The 12,207-nt window shown below is 45.9% G+C and overlaps 1 protein-coding gene across 8 annotated transcripts in view; it reads right to left on the reverse strand.

Annotated features, from left to right (window-relative positions):
- Positions 1-12,207, reverse strand: part of NSD1 (nuclear receptor binding SET domain protein 1) — a 101,518-nt gene that overhangs the window by 68,740 nt on the left and 20,571 nt on the right. For 7 of the 8 annotated variants that reach the window (XM_041004570.1, XM_041004296.1, XM_041004223.1 and 4 more), the window contains 2 exons: positions 3,574-3,709; positions 1,885-2,057 (listed from right to left, as the gene is read on the reverse strand). In XM_041004570.1, coding sequence (XP_040860504.1) covers positions 1,885-2,057; positions 3,574-3,709 — 309 coding nt within the window. Of the gene's footprint in view, positions 1-1,884; positions 2,058-3,573; positions 3,710-10,323; positions 10,467-12,207 lie in introns of those variants that run through there. The other variant, XM_041004650.1, reaches the window with a different exon arrangement.

Consider the following 12,207-nt stretch of genomic DNA (forward strand, 5'->3'; position numbering starts at 1 on the left):
TTAGTTTCTAAGCTCCCCAAGGCTCACCTGATAGGAATTCCTTAACGTCACTGCTACCAAAGATATTCAGCACTAGAGAAAGGAGTAAGCGCCCATACGTTCCATCCCTTCTGCATTTGTAAGCACAGAGCACAAGGGGACAGATCATGACCTAAGCCTAAGATGACAGAACAATACACTCATTCTTTTCTTGACTCTTCATAGCGTAAGGAAACCGAAGCTCTAGGAAATAATCACAATTACTCAGATTCTTGATCTCATATAAAATATTTACTTAAGGTTCTAACTATCAGTTACCATTCACAAATAGAACAAATTGTGTGAGAAATTAAGGTCACTGGAAGGTAGCCTCCTCTTAAAGGGCAGTAAACTGACCATCTGATTTCTTTCACATATAAATATACCCTTCAGGCCAGGCGTGGTAGCCTAGTAGTTAAATCCTTTCCTTGCATATGGAAGCCAGTTTGTGTCCCAGCTGTTCCACTTTCTATCCACCTGCCTGCCCTTGGCCTGGGAAAGCAGTAGAGGACGGTCCAAAGCTTTGAGACCTTTCACCTGCATGGGAGACCAGGAAGAAGCTCCTGGCTCCTGGCTTCAAATCAGCTCAGCTCTGGCTATTAAAGCCACTTGTAGAATGAACCAGCAGACTGGCCAGTCAAGTCCCATCATTGCTTCTGAGACACAGCAGTTAGAATAACTGCTCAAAAACATGGATTAAAAAAAAAACTAAGGCTACATGTTTCAAAGATTAGTTTGGCTTACCCTTCAGATGAGGAAAAAAACGAAAGGAGATTACGTGCTATACCAGATTACAAAACTGCCTGATGTGTGCCAACTATTGCCTGGATGCATGCAACCCACAGGAGCACCTGCTACTCCCATGCAGCTCCAGCTCCCTGCCAGTGAGGCTGAGGAAAAGAAACACAGCCACAGTGCCTGGGCTTTGGTCACCCACCTGGGAGACCCTGATGCATTGCCCGGCTCCTAGTTTCAGCCAGAACAGCTCTAGCATTTGCTCTCATTTAGGGAATGGGCCTGTGGATGGAAGCTCTCTCTCCCTCTCTGTCATTCTGCCTTTCAAATAAGTAAGAAAGGAAAGAAGAGGAAGATAAAATGGCTAGGGAAGACAGGGAAGAAGGGAAAGAAAAAGGAAAGAAAAAGGGGGGAGGGCAATGGCTTCCTTGTTGTCTCCTCACAGATACCCTACAACTAAAGGAAATGGCATTTTCCAGAATATACTTTTTCGGGCCCGGAGCGGTGGCGCAAGTGGTTAAGGTCCTCGCCTAGCACGCCCGGGATCCCATATGGGCGCTGGTTCTAATCCCGGCAGCCCCGCTTCCCTTCCAGCTCCCTGCCTGTGGCCTGGGAAAGCAGTCGAGGACGGCCCAAAGCTTTGGGACCCTGCACCCGCGTGGGAGACCCGGAAGAGGCTCCTGGCTTCGGATCGGCAAAGTATCGGCCCGTTGCGCTCACTTGGGGAGTGAATCATCGGACGGAAGATCTTCCTCTCTGTCTCTCCTCTCTGTATATCCGCCTTTCCAATCAAAAAATAATAAAAATAAATCTTTAAAAAAAAAAAAAAAAAAAAAAGAATATACTTTTTCACTTACTCTCCTTTTTAACCAACCAAAAAGTAGATCATTTCAATCAGTTTATAAAATTTATTTTCAAAAGACAGAGAGACAAAGAAACAGAGAAAGGGGAAAGAGGGAGCACACCCCCTGTGCCGTCACTCTCCCAGTGCAGCGGGAGCTCAGGCGTGGACTGCCATGAGGGGACCGGCCCGGGCAGCAGCCGGCCAGCGCGGCTCCCCACGCTGTGTGTCAGTGCTGGAACCCCGGCCCTCCAGGACCCCAAGCTCACACACGAGGTTGTTAGGTTTACCTTATGTCTATATCCTTTCTCTTTCTGCTTCCCTCTTCTCCTGAGGACAGGGAGCTCTTCAAACTGATGTCTGCCTTCAAACATGACGATTGCCTTCCCAGCCACCCAGGCTCGTTCAGAGGGGTCTCCAAAGGCCTCTACGTAGTACTGACGATAGGGCCTCCGGTTGGAAACTAAGTAAGGATAAAGATCAATTGTTCATTGTTAAAATGTCATCATGGAGCATCCAGAAAAAAGCCTCATGTTATTCCTAAAGAAGCCACTGTTCACAATCTGCAGAAATATCAACAAAACTAGAAAATCTGAAGTCACATTAGGAAAAGTTTAAATATTCAACTGGTATGACAACAAAAAGGGCACATATAAGTTTGCTAAAAGAACAGCGAATTTTGTGGCTGATGCAATGGCATAGTAAGCTAATGATCTGCCGTGGCCCCACATCCTATGTGGACGCCGGTTGATTCACGGCTACTCCACTTGAGCAATTTTTGTAAACCTTAGCAATTTTTAAGGGCAATCCATTCATTACCGAAAGACTTTCAGTTTGAGGGCCAAGAATGCCCAAAGACATAAATGAATAAAACCAATCAAATGACAAGTAATTTACAACACTAAATCATAAAATGGAAGGAAAATGGAGCCAGCACCATAGGTGAATAAGTTAGGCCTCTGCCCGCAGTGCTACTTCCCATATGGTCACCATGTCAAGATCTGCCTACTCCACTTAGGATCACACTCCCTGTTTATACACATAGGAAAGCAGCAAAAGGTGCTTGGATCTTGTGCCCAAATAGGGCACCTACAAGAAGCTTTGGTGCCTGGCTTCAGACCAGCCTAGCTCCAGCCACTATGGCCATTTTAAGAGCCAACCAGCTGACAAGGCTCTTTCTCTCTCCTTTTCTCTCTGTAAATCTCTTCAAATAAAAATACAAATACTTAAAAACAGAAGGAAAGAAAACCAAGTAGCATAAGCAGAAAGATCTGCACTGACTCACTTGGCAATGAAGACGCTCATTTACACTGGGAAGCCAGCAAAAGGCTTTGCACTTTGGAAAAAAACAAACTTCTTTGACCTTTAAATAACACAGTTAAGAGGGAAGCAGGAAACAGGTGCTGAGCCTAGGCTAAGGTCCTCGCCTTGCATCCATTGGGATCCCACATAGGTGTCGGTTCTAATCCCAACAGTACCGCTTCCCATCCAGCTCCCTGTGGCCTGGGGAAGCAGTGGAGGACAGCCCAAAGCCTTGGGACCCTGTACCCGTGTGGGAGACCCGGAAGAGCTCCTGGCTTCAGGTTGGCTCAGCTCTGGCCGCTGCGAGTGCTTGGGGACTAAATCAACAGACGGAAGGTCTTTCTTCCTTCTTCTTTCTGTATATCTGACTTTCCAATAAAATTTTTTAAAATAAATCATGAAAAAAGAATAGATGTCTGCAGATCATAGTTGACTGTAGTGATACAAGACTGTTTTTTGTCACCCTAGTCTGAGTTCAGCAAAAATAAAGACTTGGAGCTTTTGAAAAAGATGTTTAAAAAATTAAATATACAAGTAGCTATTGACAAAACTGTTAAAAGGAGGGGGGAAAGGATGTTTACCTAAGGCAAGGAAAAAACTGGCTAAAACTAAAGGCAACTCTGACTTCATAATGCATCTGTATTTGATTAGGAATACAAAGCAACTGCAGGAAGTACCTTTCATTTTTGAGTGGGTGTTAATCAATGGATCAGAGCAAATCCGGCACGGCCACCAGGGGCGCCTCTTGAATTTTGCCCAGATGAGATCTCCAACTTCATACTTCAGCGGGGTAGACTTTTTCTTGGATTGACACTGCAGACAGATAAAATAGAAGGTATCAGCAAGAAGCAAAACCTTCTGGAACAGTCTATCATGTTCCCTTGGCCTCTGAGCAAGTTCTATCCAAATATGCAAGAATGGAAATAGTCTAGCCTAACAATTACAAAATAGACACAGGTCAGTATTTTCCCTCATTCATACCTTTGCCTTCTATACCATAGCAGTCCGTAACTAAAATTTGTCTTACAAAACCACCCCAGTGAAGATATCTTAGTTCTTCTAGTTGTTGAATCATAACCCTTGACCAGTAGTGAGATTAGGGAAAGACATTAAACAATATCAAGACATTTCAGTTCACTTACAACAACATCCATCTCAAGACCTTTCTGACAATTAACTAATGACCCAAGGTGAAAAATTCTCAAGGTTCTATGCAGCTCATCTGCATTTTTCCAGAACATCCAAGACCGGGCTGCATTCAGAGCAAACTTATACAACACTCAGAATGCAGCCCTCACGAATCCCTCCAAAGCGTCCAATGTGACCCTGGTACCATCTTCAGAGATGCCTAAAAGATATGGTTTTAAATTCTTCCAACTCAAACAGAACGAAGTCTTCAGCACAAAAAATTTCCTAACTTGAGATGAAAAACATACATGTCTCACAGGCCCGACCTTCTGATTCGGTGTAGCAAAGGAGCTAAATGTGCGGATATTTCCAGATGGCCACAAGAAGTTACTAGCACTAATCTTTTCTTTTTACTTTGAGGTGACATACAATGTTCTGCTTTTATGTGTCTCAAAAAAAAAAAAAATACTTGGTAAGCACCCAACATCAGATTCAATCTTCCCTTCCTTAATACAACGCCGATCTGGGACAATTTAAAACACCAATAAAGGCAGGCTGGCCAGGGCAGCAGCACCTGTCGCCATACATGTGGCCCAAAGGCTCAGGCTGAGCTGAACTACAGCACACATGGACATGTACAAAAACTGGACAGGATGTGGGATGAGCCAGGCTTGGCTGCAGCACATGCAGAAAAGGCAGCAGGCAGGCCCACTGGAATGCATGAAGACAGGCCTATGACAGATCGGGCTGGGCTAGGCCACAGCACCAGTCAGTTTCCATGAAAGAGGAGGCTGGGACCTGGCGTGGCAGCCTAGCAGCTAAAGTCCTCGCCTTGAATGCGCCAGGATCCCATCTGGGTGCCAGTTCCAATCCCAGCAGCTCCACTTCCCATCCAGCTCCCTGCCTGTGGCCTGGGAAAGCAGGCAAGGATGGCCCAAAGCCTTGGGACCCTGCACCCGTGTGGGAGACCCGGAAGAAGCTCCTGGCTCCTGCACCCTGGCTTCAGATTGGTGCAGCACCGGCCATGCATTCACTCCTTGGGGAGTGAACCATCTGATGGAATATCTTCCTCTCAGTCTCTCCTCCTCTCTGTATATCTAATTATCTAATAAAAAATAAATCCTTAAAAAAAAAAGTTATGGGGACCGGCACAGCAGCCTTGTGGCTAACGTCCTCGCCTTACACACACCAGGATCCCATACGGACACAGGTTCATATCCCAGCTGCTCCATTTCCCATCCAGCTCCCTGCGTGGCCTGGGAAAGCAGTCGAGGACGGCCAAAGGCCTTGATACCCTGCACCCACAAGAGAGATGCAAAAGATGCTCCAGGCTCCTGCTTTAGATTGGCTCAGCTCCAGCCATTGCGGCTGCCTGGGATGTGAATCAACTGACAAAGGATCTTCCCCTCTGTCTCTCCTCCTTTCTGTATACCTGACATTGCAATAAATATAAATATTTGGAAAAAAATTTTTTTAAGAAAAAAGATAAAGAAAAAAGAAGCCAAGAATGTTATGATACTAAATTCTTCCCAGGCATACCTGAAAGTTCCAGTTGAGCGAAATATCAGAACAACAATCTCCTGAAACAACTTCCTCCGAGTGTGCAGTACCACACACCCTAAGGCCAGGAGCAGAGGGAAGAGGGCCCTGGACCTGACAGTTACCGCAAACCTTACAACAGTGCAAAGGATTCAATCCTCCTTTTAAGATAAAGCAGGGAGAGCACCATGGTTTAGCAGTTAATCCCAAGTCTGTAGTGCCAGCATCCAATATGGGGTCTGGTTCAAGTCCCAGCTGCTCCAGTTCTCTTCCAGTTCCCTGCAAATTTGCCTGGGAAAGTAAAGATGGCCCAGGTCCATGGGCCCCAGCGCCCCCATAGGAGACCCAGAAGAGGCCACAGGCTCCTAGTTAGCCCAGCCACAGCCACTGCAATCACATAGGGACTGAACGAGCAGATGAGGGACTCTGTCTCTGCTTCTCTCTCTCTCTGGAAATCTGCCTTTCAAATAAAACGAATGCCAAATCTTTAAAAATAGCAATATAAAAGACAAAAGATATGACTTTAGAAACATTGGTTTACACTGTATCTAAAAACTATAAATCAACAAGTTCAAACTGTCCACTTTTAAGTATAAATTCACTATGTCAGAAGACAAATCTATCATCTTATTTACATATTACCAACCTTTAACATGATGGTGCTTTTTAAAATCAACCTCAGAAGGAGGCTTGTGTCCCAACCCTGGAGACTTCCGGATCCCCACCAAGGACTGACAATATGGGCACCAAGGACTACATCCCAACTGCCAAAGAGACCACGGGGAACTGGAATGCCTTCGGAGGCCGAGAACTTAGAGGGCATCCGCCCCCCGCCCTCTGGACCTACCATACGGGATCGAAGAAGCCCGAGCCCCTCATCTTGGGACCGAGGGCCATCAGAAAAACACACAGGAACGCTGAGTGGTCCTCAGAACCAGAACAGTAAACCTCCTTCGGAATTGGGGAGAGGAGCTTTCTTTAGGCCTTGCTTGGTTCCAGCTCTGGGTCCTCACCCTCTCTGCAATGACGCCTGGGGTTGCTCCAGAGCCCGCCCTCCAAACACACACACAAGTTAGAATAGACAGGCAGAGAACAAAAAGGAAAGCCTGATGACCATAAACTCATACACCCTTCACTACGGAGGACACGAGGATTAAGTACTCCTCAGCAAGGCATTGAGAACTTCTCTGCATACCCCTCCTAAACTGTTTCGCACCTCAATTGTTGAAATGTCATCCAAGTAGTCACAGGATGTGGTTAAGAACTTGCTTACTCGATATGTCAGTTCCACAAAACTGTACATTGTTGCTGATGTTATGTTTGGGCTTGTAACTGACCGGGATCTTACTTTGTTGGCTCTAACTTTGGACCAGACAGGGTCTCCCCAAGAAGCTGTTGAACTTATCTGGGTGATGAGACGCTGGACTCTATGCTAGGCATAGGCTCACAGGGAAGGAATCTCAACTGAACTTGAACTGTGGATACGAAACAAGGTGGAAGAATCCACCATGGGGGGATTGGGGGAGGAGAGAGGGGAATTCCAATACCTAAAAAGCTGTATCACATAATGCAACGTAATAAATTAAAAAAAAAAAAATACTACTATAGTAAAAAAAAAAAAAAGAGAGACAAAAAAAAAATCAACCTCAGAAAGACGAAAAATAAGTAATGACTTAAAATGCACTTTGTGTATTATGCGAAGCAACTGGCAGCAGGTAAGGCAACCATTAGGGGCACTGAATCAAAATGCCCACTTAGAGTCCAGGCTCCAGTGCCCACTGTGCCCCGGCCGTAGCAGGTGACTGACACATCACCCACAGCCCAATGTTAGAGCCAGAAGAAGCTCCAGGCAGCTGGCTCCAGCTCAGCCCACATTTTTATGATGCTTAGGAAGTGAATAAGCAAATGGAAGATCTCTGTCTCTGCCTTCCAAATGCATGTGCTTTTTTTACATGAAAAAGCAAACTTTAAAGTTATTTAAATTTTAATTAGGAATTTCACCTTTTCCCTACAAAGTCAAAAGTGATTCCCTCTATTTTATCATATTTTCATTAACTTACCAAGAGAAAATGTAACATGAAGGATTATGTAAAAATATCTTCAAGGTAAAAAAATTAAAACACAATCTGATATACAGATTTTTAAGACATATAAAATGTTTTCCTGTATAATTTGAATAGCATTTCCTATTTTTTTAAAGATTTACTTATTTGTTGGAAAGTCAGATATACAGAGAGAGGAGAGACAGAGACGAAGATCTTCCATCCGATGATTCACTCCCCAAGTGAGCGCAACGGCCGATGCTATGCCAATCCGAAGCCAGGAGCCAGGAACTTCTTCTGGGTCTCCCACATGGGTGCAGGGTCCCAAAGCTTTGGGCCATCCTCGAGTGCTTTCCCAGGCCGCAAGCAGGGAGCTAGATGGGAAGTAGAGCTACCGGGATTAGAACTGGGGCCCATATGGGATGCCAGCGCGTTCAAGGCAAGGACTTTAGCCACTAGGCCACACCGCCAGGCCCTAGCATTTCCTATTTTCAAAGCCTCTCACGCGCCTTACACAGCAACTAACCACATAACAGAGCCCCTAAGAACCTCAGCCATCTCATCTTACAGCCCACTCTAACCCTGACAAACAGATGTTGATTAATTACTGTCAAACAATTCATCAAGGTGCTAAAGAAATCAAAATAAAAATTAATGGAAAGGACCCAGCACGATGGCCTAGTGGCTAAAGTCCTCGCCTTGAACATGCTGGGATCCCATTTGGGCGCCAGTTCCAATTCCGGCAGCTCCACTTCCCATCCAGCTCCCTGCCTGTGGCCTGGGAAAGCAGTGGAGGACAGCCCAAAGCCTTGGGACCCTGCACCTGCGTGGGAGACCTGGAGGAAGTTCCTGGCTCCTAGCTCCGGATCGGCACAGCACCAGCCACTGTGGTCACTTGAGGACTGAATCATAGGTCGGAAGATATTTTTCTCTCTATCTCTTCTCCTCTCTGTATATCTGACTTTGCAATAAAAGTAAATAACTCTTTTTTAAAAAGTAATTAAACATACAACACTTTCCTTGCTCCTAAAAATGGGTACACAATAGAAAGACACAGCATGTAATAAAGGAAAGGGCAGAATTACAGAGGAGCAAAGTTTGTTATGCTACTGAAACTGTCCTAGTATTAATTTCAATTGTTACAACAGATTAATATATTAACTGTAATCTTTACCACTTAATCACGAAAACCACTAAGGAATAATTATACAGACAAAAGAGAAGGAAAAGGAAAGGAAAATATTATACTGTGAAGTGTCTATTTCACATAAAAAGAACAAGGAAGAGACATCCTAACATCACGCTGCCACCTGTGAGGCCAGCATCCTACAGAGGAACAGTGGTTCGAGACCCCAGGCTCTGCTGTCTGGCTGCTGCCACTCACATGGCCCAACCCCACTGCTGGGAGCATTTGGAAAGCCAATAAGCAAGAGATTTCTCTTCTGCTCTTTGAAATAAATAAATAAAAACAACAAAACAGAGATGACTATGGGAGAAGCAGCTTTAGGAAGAAACAAGAACAGACAAAAAAGCAGCAGATGGCCCGAGCACTTGGGTCCCTGTACCCACTCGGGAGCCCTGGAAGCAGCTCCTGGTTCAGCCTGTTCCAGCTCCAATTTTGCAGTCACTTGGAGGGTGAACCAGCAGATGAAAGATCCCTTTTCTGTCTCTTCTTCTCTCCACAAATTTGATTTACTTTTACAATAAAAAAAAATCTTTTAAAAAAGTTTCTTTTTTTTAACTGAACCAAGGAAAAACAGGTTTGAAATACTGCGCGGCGGAGATGCACAGCTCCTCCTGTGCCACGGACTCTGACTTGTGACGGGAGTCTCAGGACCGGATGTGTGACCCGCGATTGTGCACAGCGAGGCTCTCCTTCCAAGTCTGAAAGGTTGAAAGGAGACGACCTCCAGGTTATTAACGAGTTGACCCAGATAAGAGAAAAAATGCATTCTCTACTGGGAAGTCCACAAAACAAGTGAAAAGAAACAACAAACAAGGAAGGGAGATGATGAGTTAAGTCACTAGAGAAGTACAGCAACGGCTTCTTGCTGACGGGACTGACGCGATGGTGGCGCCTGAGGAAGGGACCTCCCGGGAGATGAACACGGGGATGGACGGAAGACACTAGAGTTCATTAGACAGGGACTGGCGTGGTGGCGGAGCAGCTAAAGTTCCCGACTGAATCACTGAGATCCTGATGTGAGACCTGGCTACTGCACTGCTCCCTGCTAGTGCGGCCTAGGGAAACAGCGAAACATGGCCCAACTTCTAGGGCTCTTATGTCCCCATGGGAGACCTCGGGAAGTGTCTGCTTCCTGGTTTCAGCCTGGCCCAGCCCTGGCCACTGGACCAACTGGGGAGTGAGACAATAGATGGTTACTTCTCTCTCTCTACTCTGCCTTTCAAAAAATGCTAAATATATTTTTTACAAAGAAAACAATCAAAAAGAAGACCAAAAATTAGCTATAAACAGATATGTACTGTACCTCCAAACAAAAGACACTGCAAAGACAGCTAATCAAAATGAGACCAGTATGTCGACTTATTAGCTGTGATTAAAATTACAATGAGCAGTGAACTTTCGCCTAGTGGCAAAGACAATGGTTAACATGCCTGAAGTTTCACATCCAAACCAAGTCTGGACGCGAACACTGGCCTCCAACTCCCGACTCCAGCTCCTATAATACAGCAGTGATCACAGGGGAGTCCACCTACCATGCATGAGGTTGGACCGGTTCCCAGTTCCTGCCTTTGCCTGAGCCAGGAACGAGTGGGCATGTGGAGAGTGAACCACTACACACGAGGACACGGACTTTCATGCTCTGCCTCCTAAAAAACTATGAGTCCAAAAAAAAATAATTATAACATCTTTAAAAGGCTATTATTACTAGGAAACAATATACATAAGAAAATATGGGGGCCCAGTGGCGTGGCCTAGCAGCTAAAGTCCTCGCCCTGAATGCGCCAGGATCCCATATGGGCACTGGTTCTAATCCCAGCAACCCCACTTCCCATCCAGCTCCCTGCTTGTGACCTGGCAAAGCAGTCAAAGACTGCTCAAAGCCTTGGGACCCTGCACCCACGTGGGAGATTCAGAAGAGCTCCTGGCTCCTGGCTCCTGATAGCCTCAGCTCCAGCCGTGTGGCCACTTGGGGAGTGAATCATCAGTTGGAAGATCTACCCGTCTCTCCTCTCTATATCTGACTTTCCAATAAAAATAAATAAATCCATAAAAAAAAAAAAAACAACTGGGTCCAACGTGTCATTTCAGTGGCTCAGTCCTTACCTTGCAGGCACTGGTTCATGGCTCAGTTGCTCCATTTTCCATCCAGCCCAAAGTCCCGGGACCCCGCACTCGCATGGGAGACACGGAAAGAAGCTCCTGGCTCAGCTCAGCTCTGGCTTAGGAGGTGAACCAGCAGACACATCTGTCTCTCCTCCTCTGTGTAAATCTCACCTGCCTTTCCAATTAAAACAGGTAAATCCTTTTTTTAAAAATCCTTTCATTGCTTCTCGGCCTTTTGGCTAAGATCAAGTGTAAAAAAATCCTTTCAGGGAGGGGAGCTGTCACACCCACGGCCAAGTTGGGCTTCTGCTCCGGACTCTCGCCTACAAAGAAGCAGGTATAAGGAAGGTATAACGCAGCCACGGCCTTCGGGATGGCGGCCACATTCCCAGGGAGCCAGAGAATCACCCTGACCCGCCGCAATGTCAAGTCCCTGGAGAAGATGAGTCTCTGAGGAGCAAAGTACAAGAATCGGAAGGAGAAAGGACTAGCTGAAATGCCTATCAAGACACTACAGCTTGGGGAAGAGTGGAAGACCTGGGATCGATCCTGATGGGATTCCAGAAGCAGCTCATGACCTGAACAGCTCTTCTGACCAGGAATGGAAGTTGAAGTCACCACTGCAGATGCCTAAGCCGACTAGCTATTTTCATAAATAAACTCTTCTAAGCTGTGGCACAGCAAGCAATGCCACTGCCTGGGATCAGCATCCCACGGGGCAATGCTGAGTGCCAGCTGCCCCCTTCTGACCCAGCTCCCTGCTACAGCACCTGGGAAAGCAGCCGAGGATGGCACAACCACGTGGGCCCTGCAGCCACATGAGAAACGTACTCAGGGCTCCCGGTTCCCAAGCCCCGGCAGCTGTGGCCGTCGGCCAGCCCCCGCCACTTAAGCTCTCTGCAATACTGCCTCCTTTTAAAGAAAGAAAAACATCCTTTCAGAGGTACATACTCAAGGCCGCTGTGTGAGGTGGCATCCCCCGACAGGCTGCAGCAGGGCGGCAGCGCGGAGAGGGTATTACACCAACAGCGCTCACCCTTAATCGGTATCCCTCAGAGCTCTTTAACAGCCACACCGGAACCAGATGTAGTATTTCACTCACCTAACGTATTTTTTACATTTTCCATTTGGAAAATTCTATGGATATTTTAACTTTTGGCTAAATGAAAAAGTGTTTCTTATTAACTTTTAATTATGAATTAGAACATAAGTTTAAACCATCACCAACATGGGTGTTTTTAAATGAGTAAGACCTGATTTTTTAAAAAAGATTTTTATTTACTTTGAAAGCCAATTATATAGAGGGATTATCC

Source organism: Ochotona curzoniae, unplaced genomic scaffold (assembly GCF_017591425.1).
Source record: "Ochotona curzoniae isolate NIBS_2020 unplaced genomic scaffold, NIBS_Ocur_1.0 contig_1, whole genome shotgun sequence".
Taxonomy (NCBI): Eukaryota; Metazoa; Chordata; class Mammalia; order Lagomorpha; family Ochotonidae; genus Ochotona; species Ochotona curzoniae.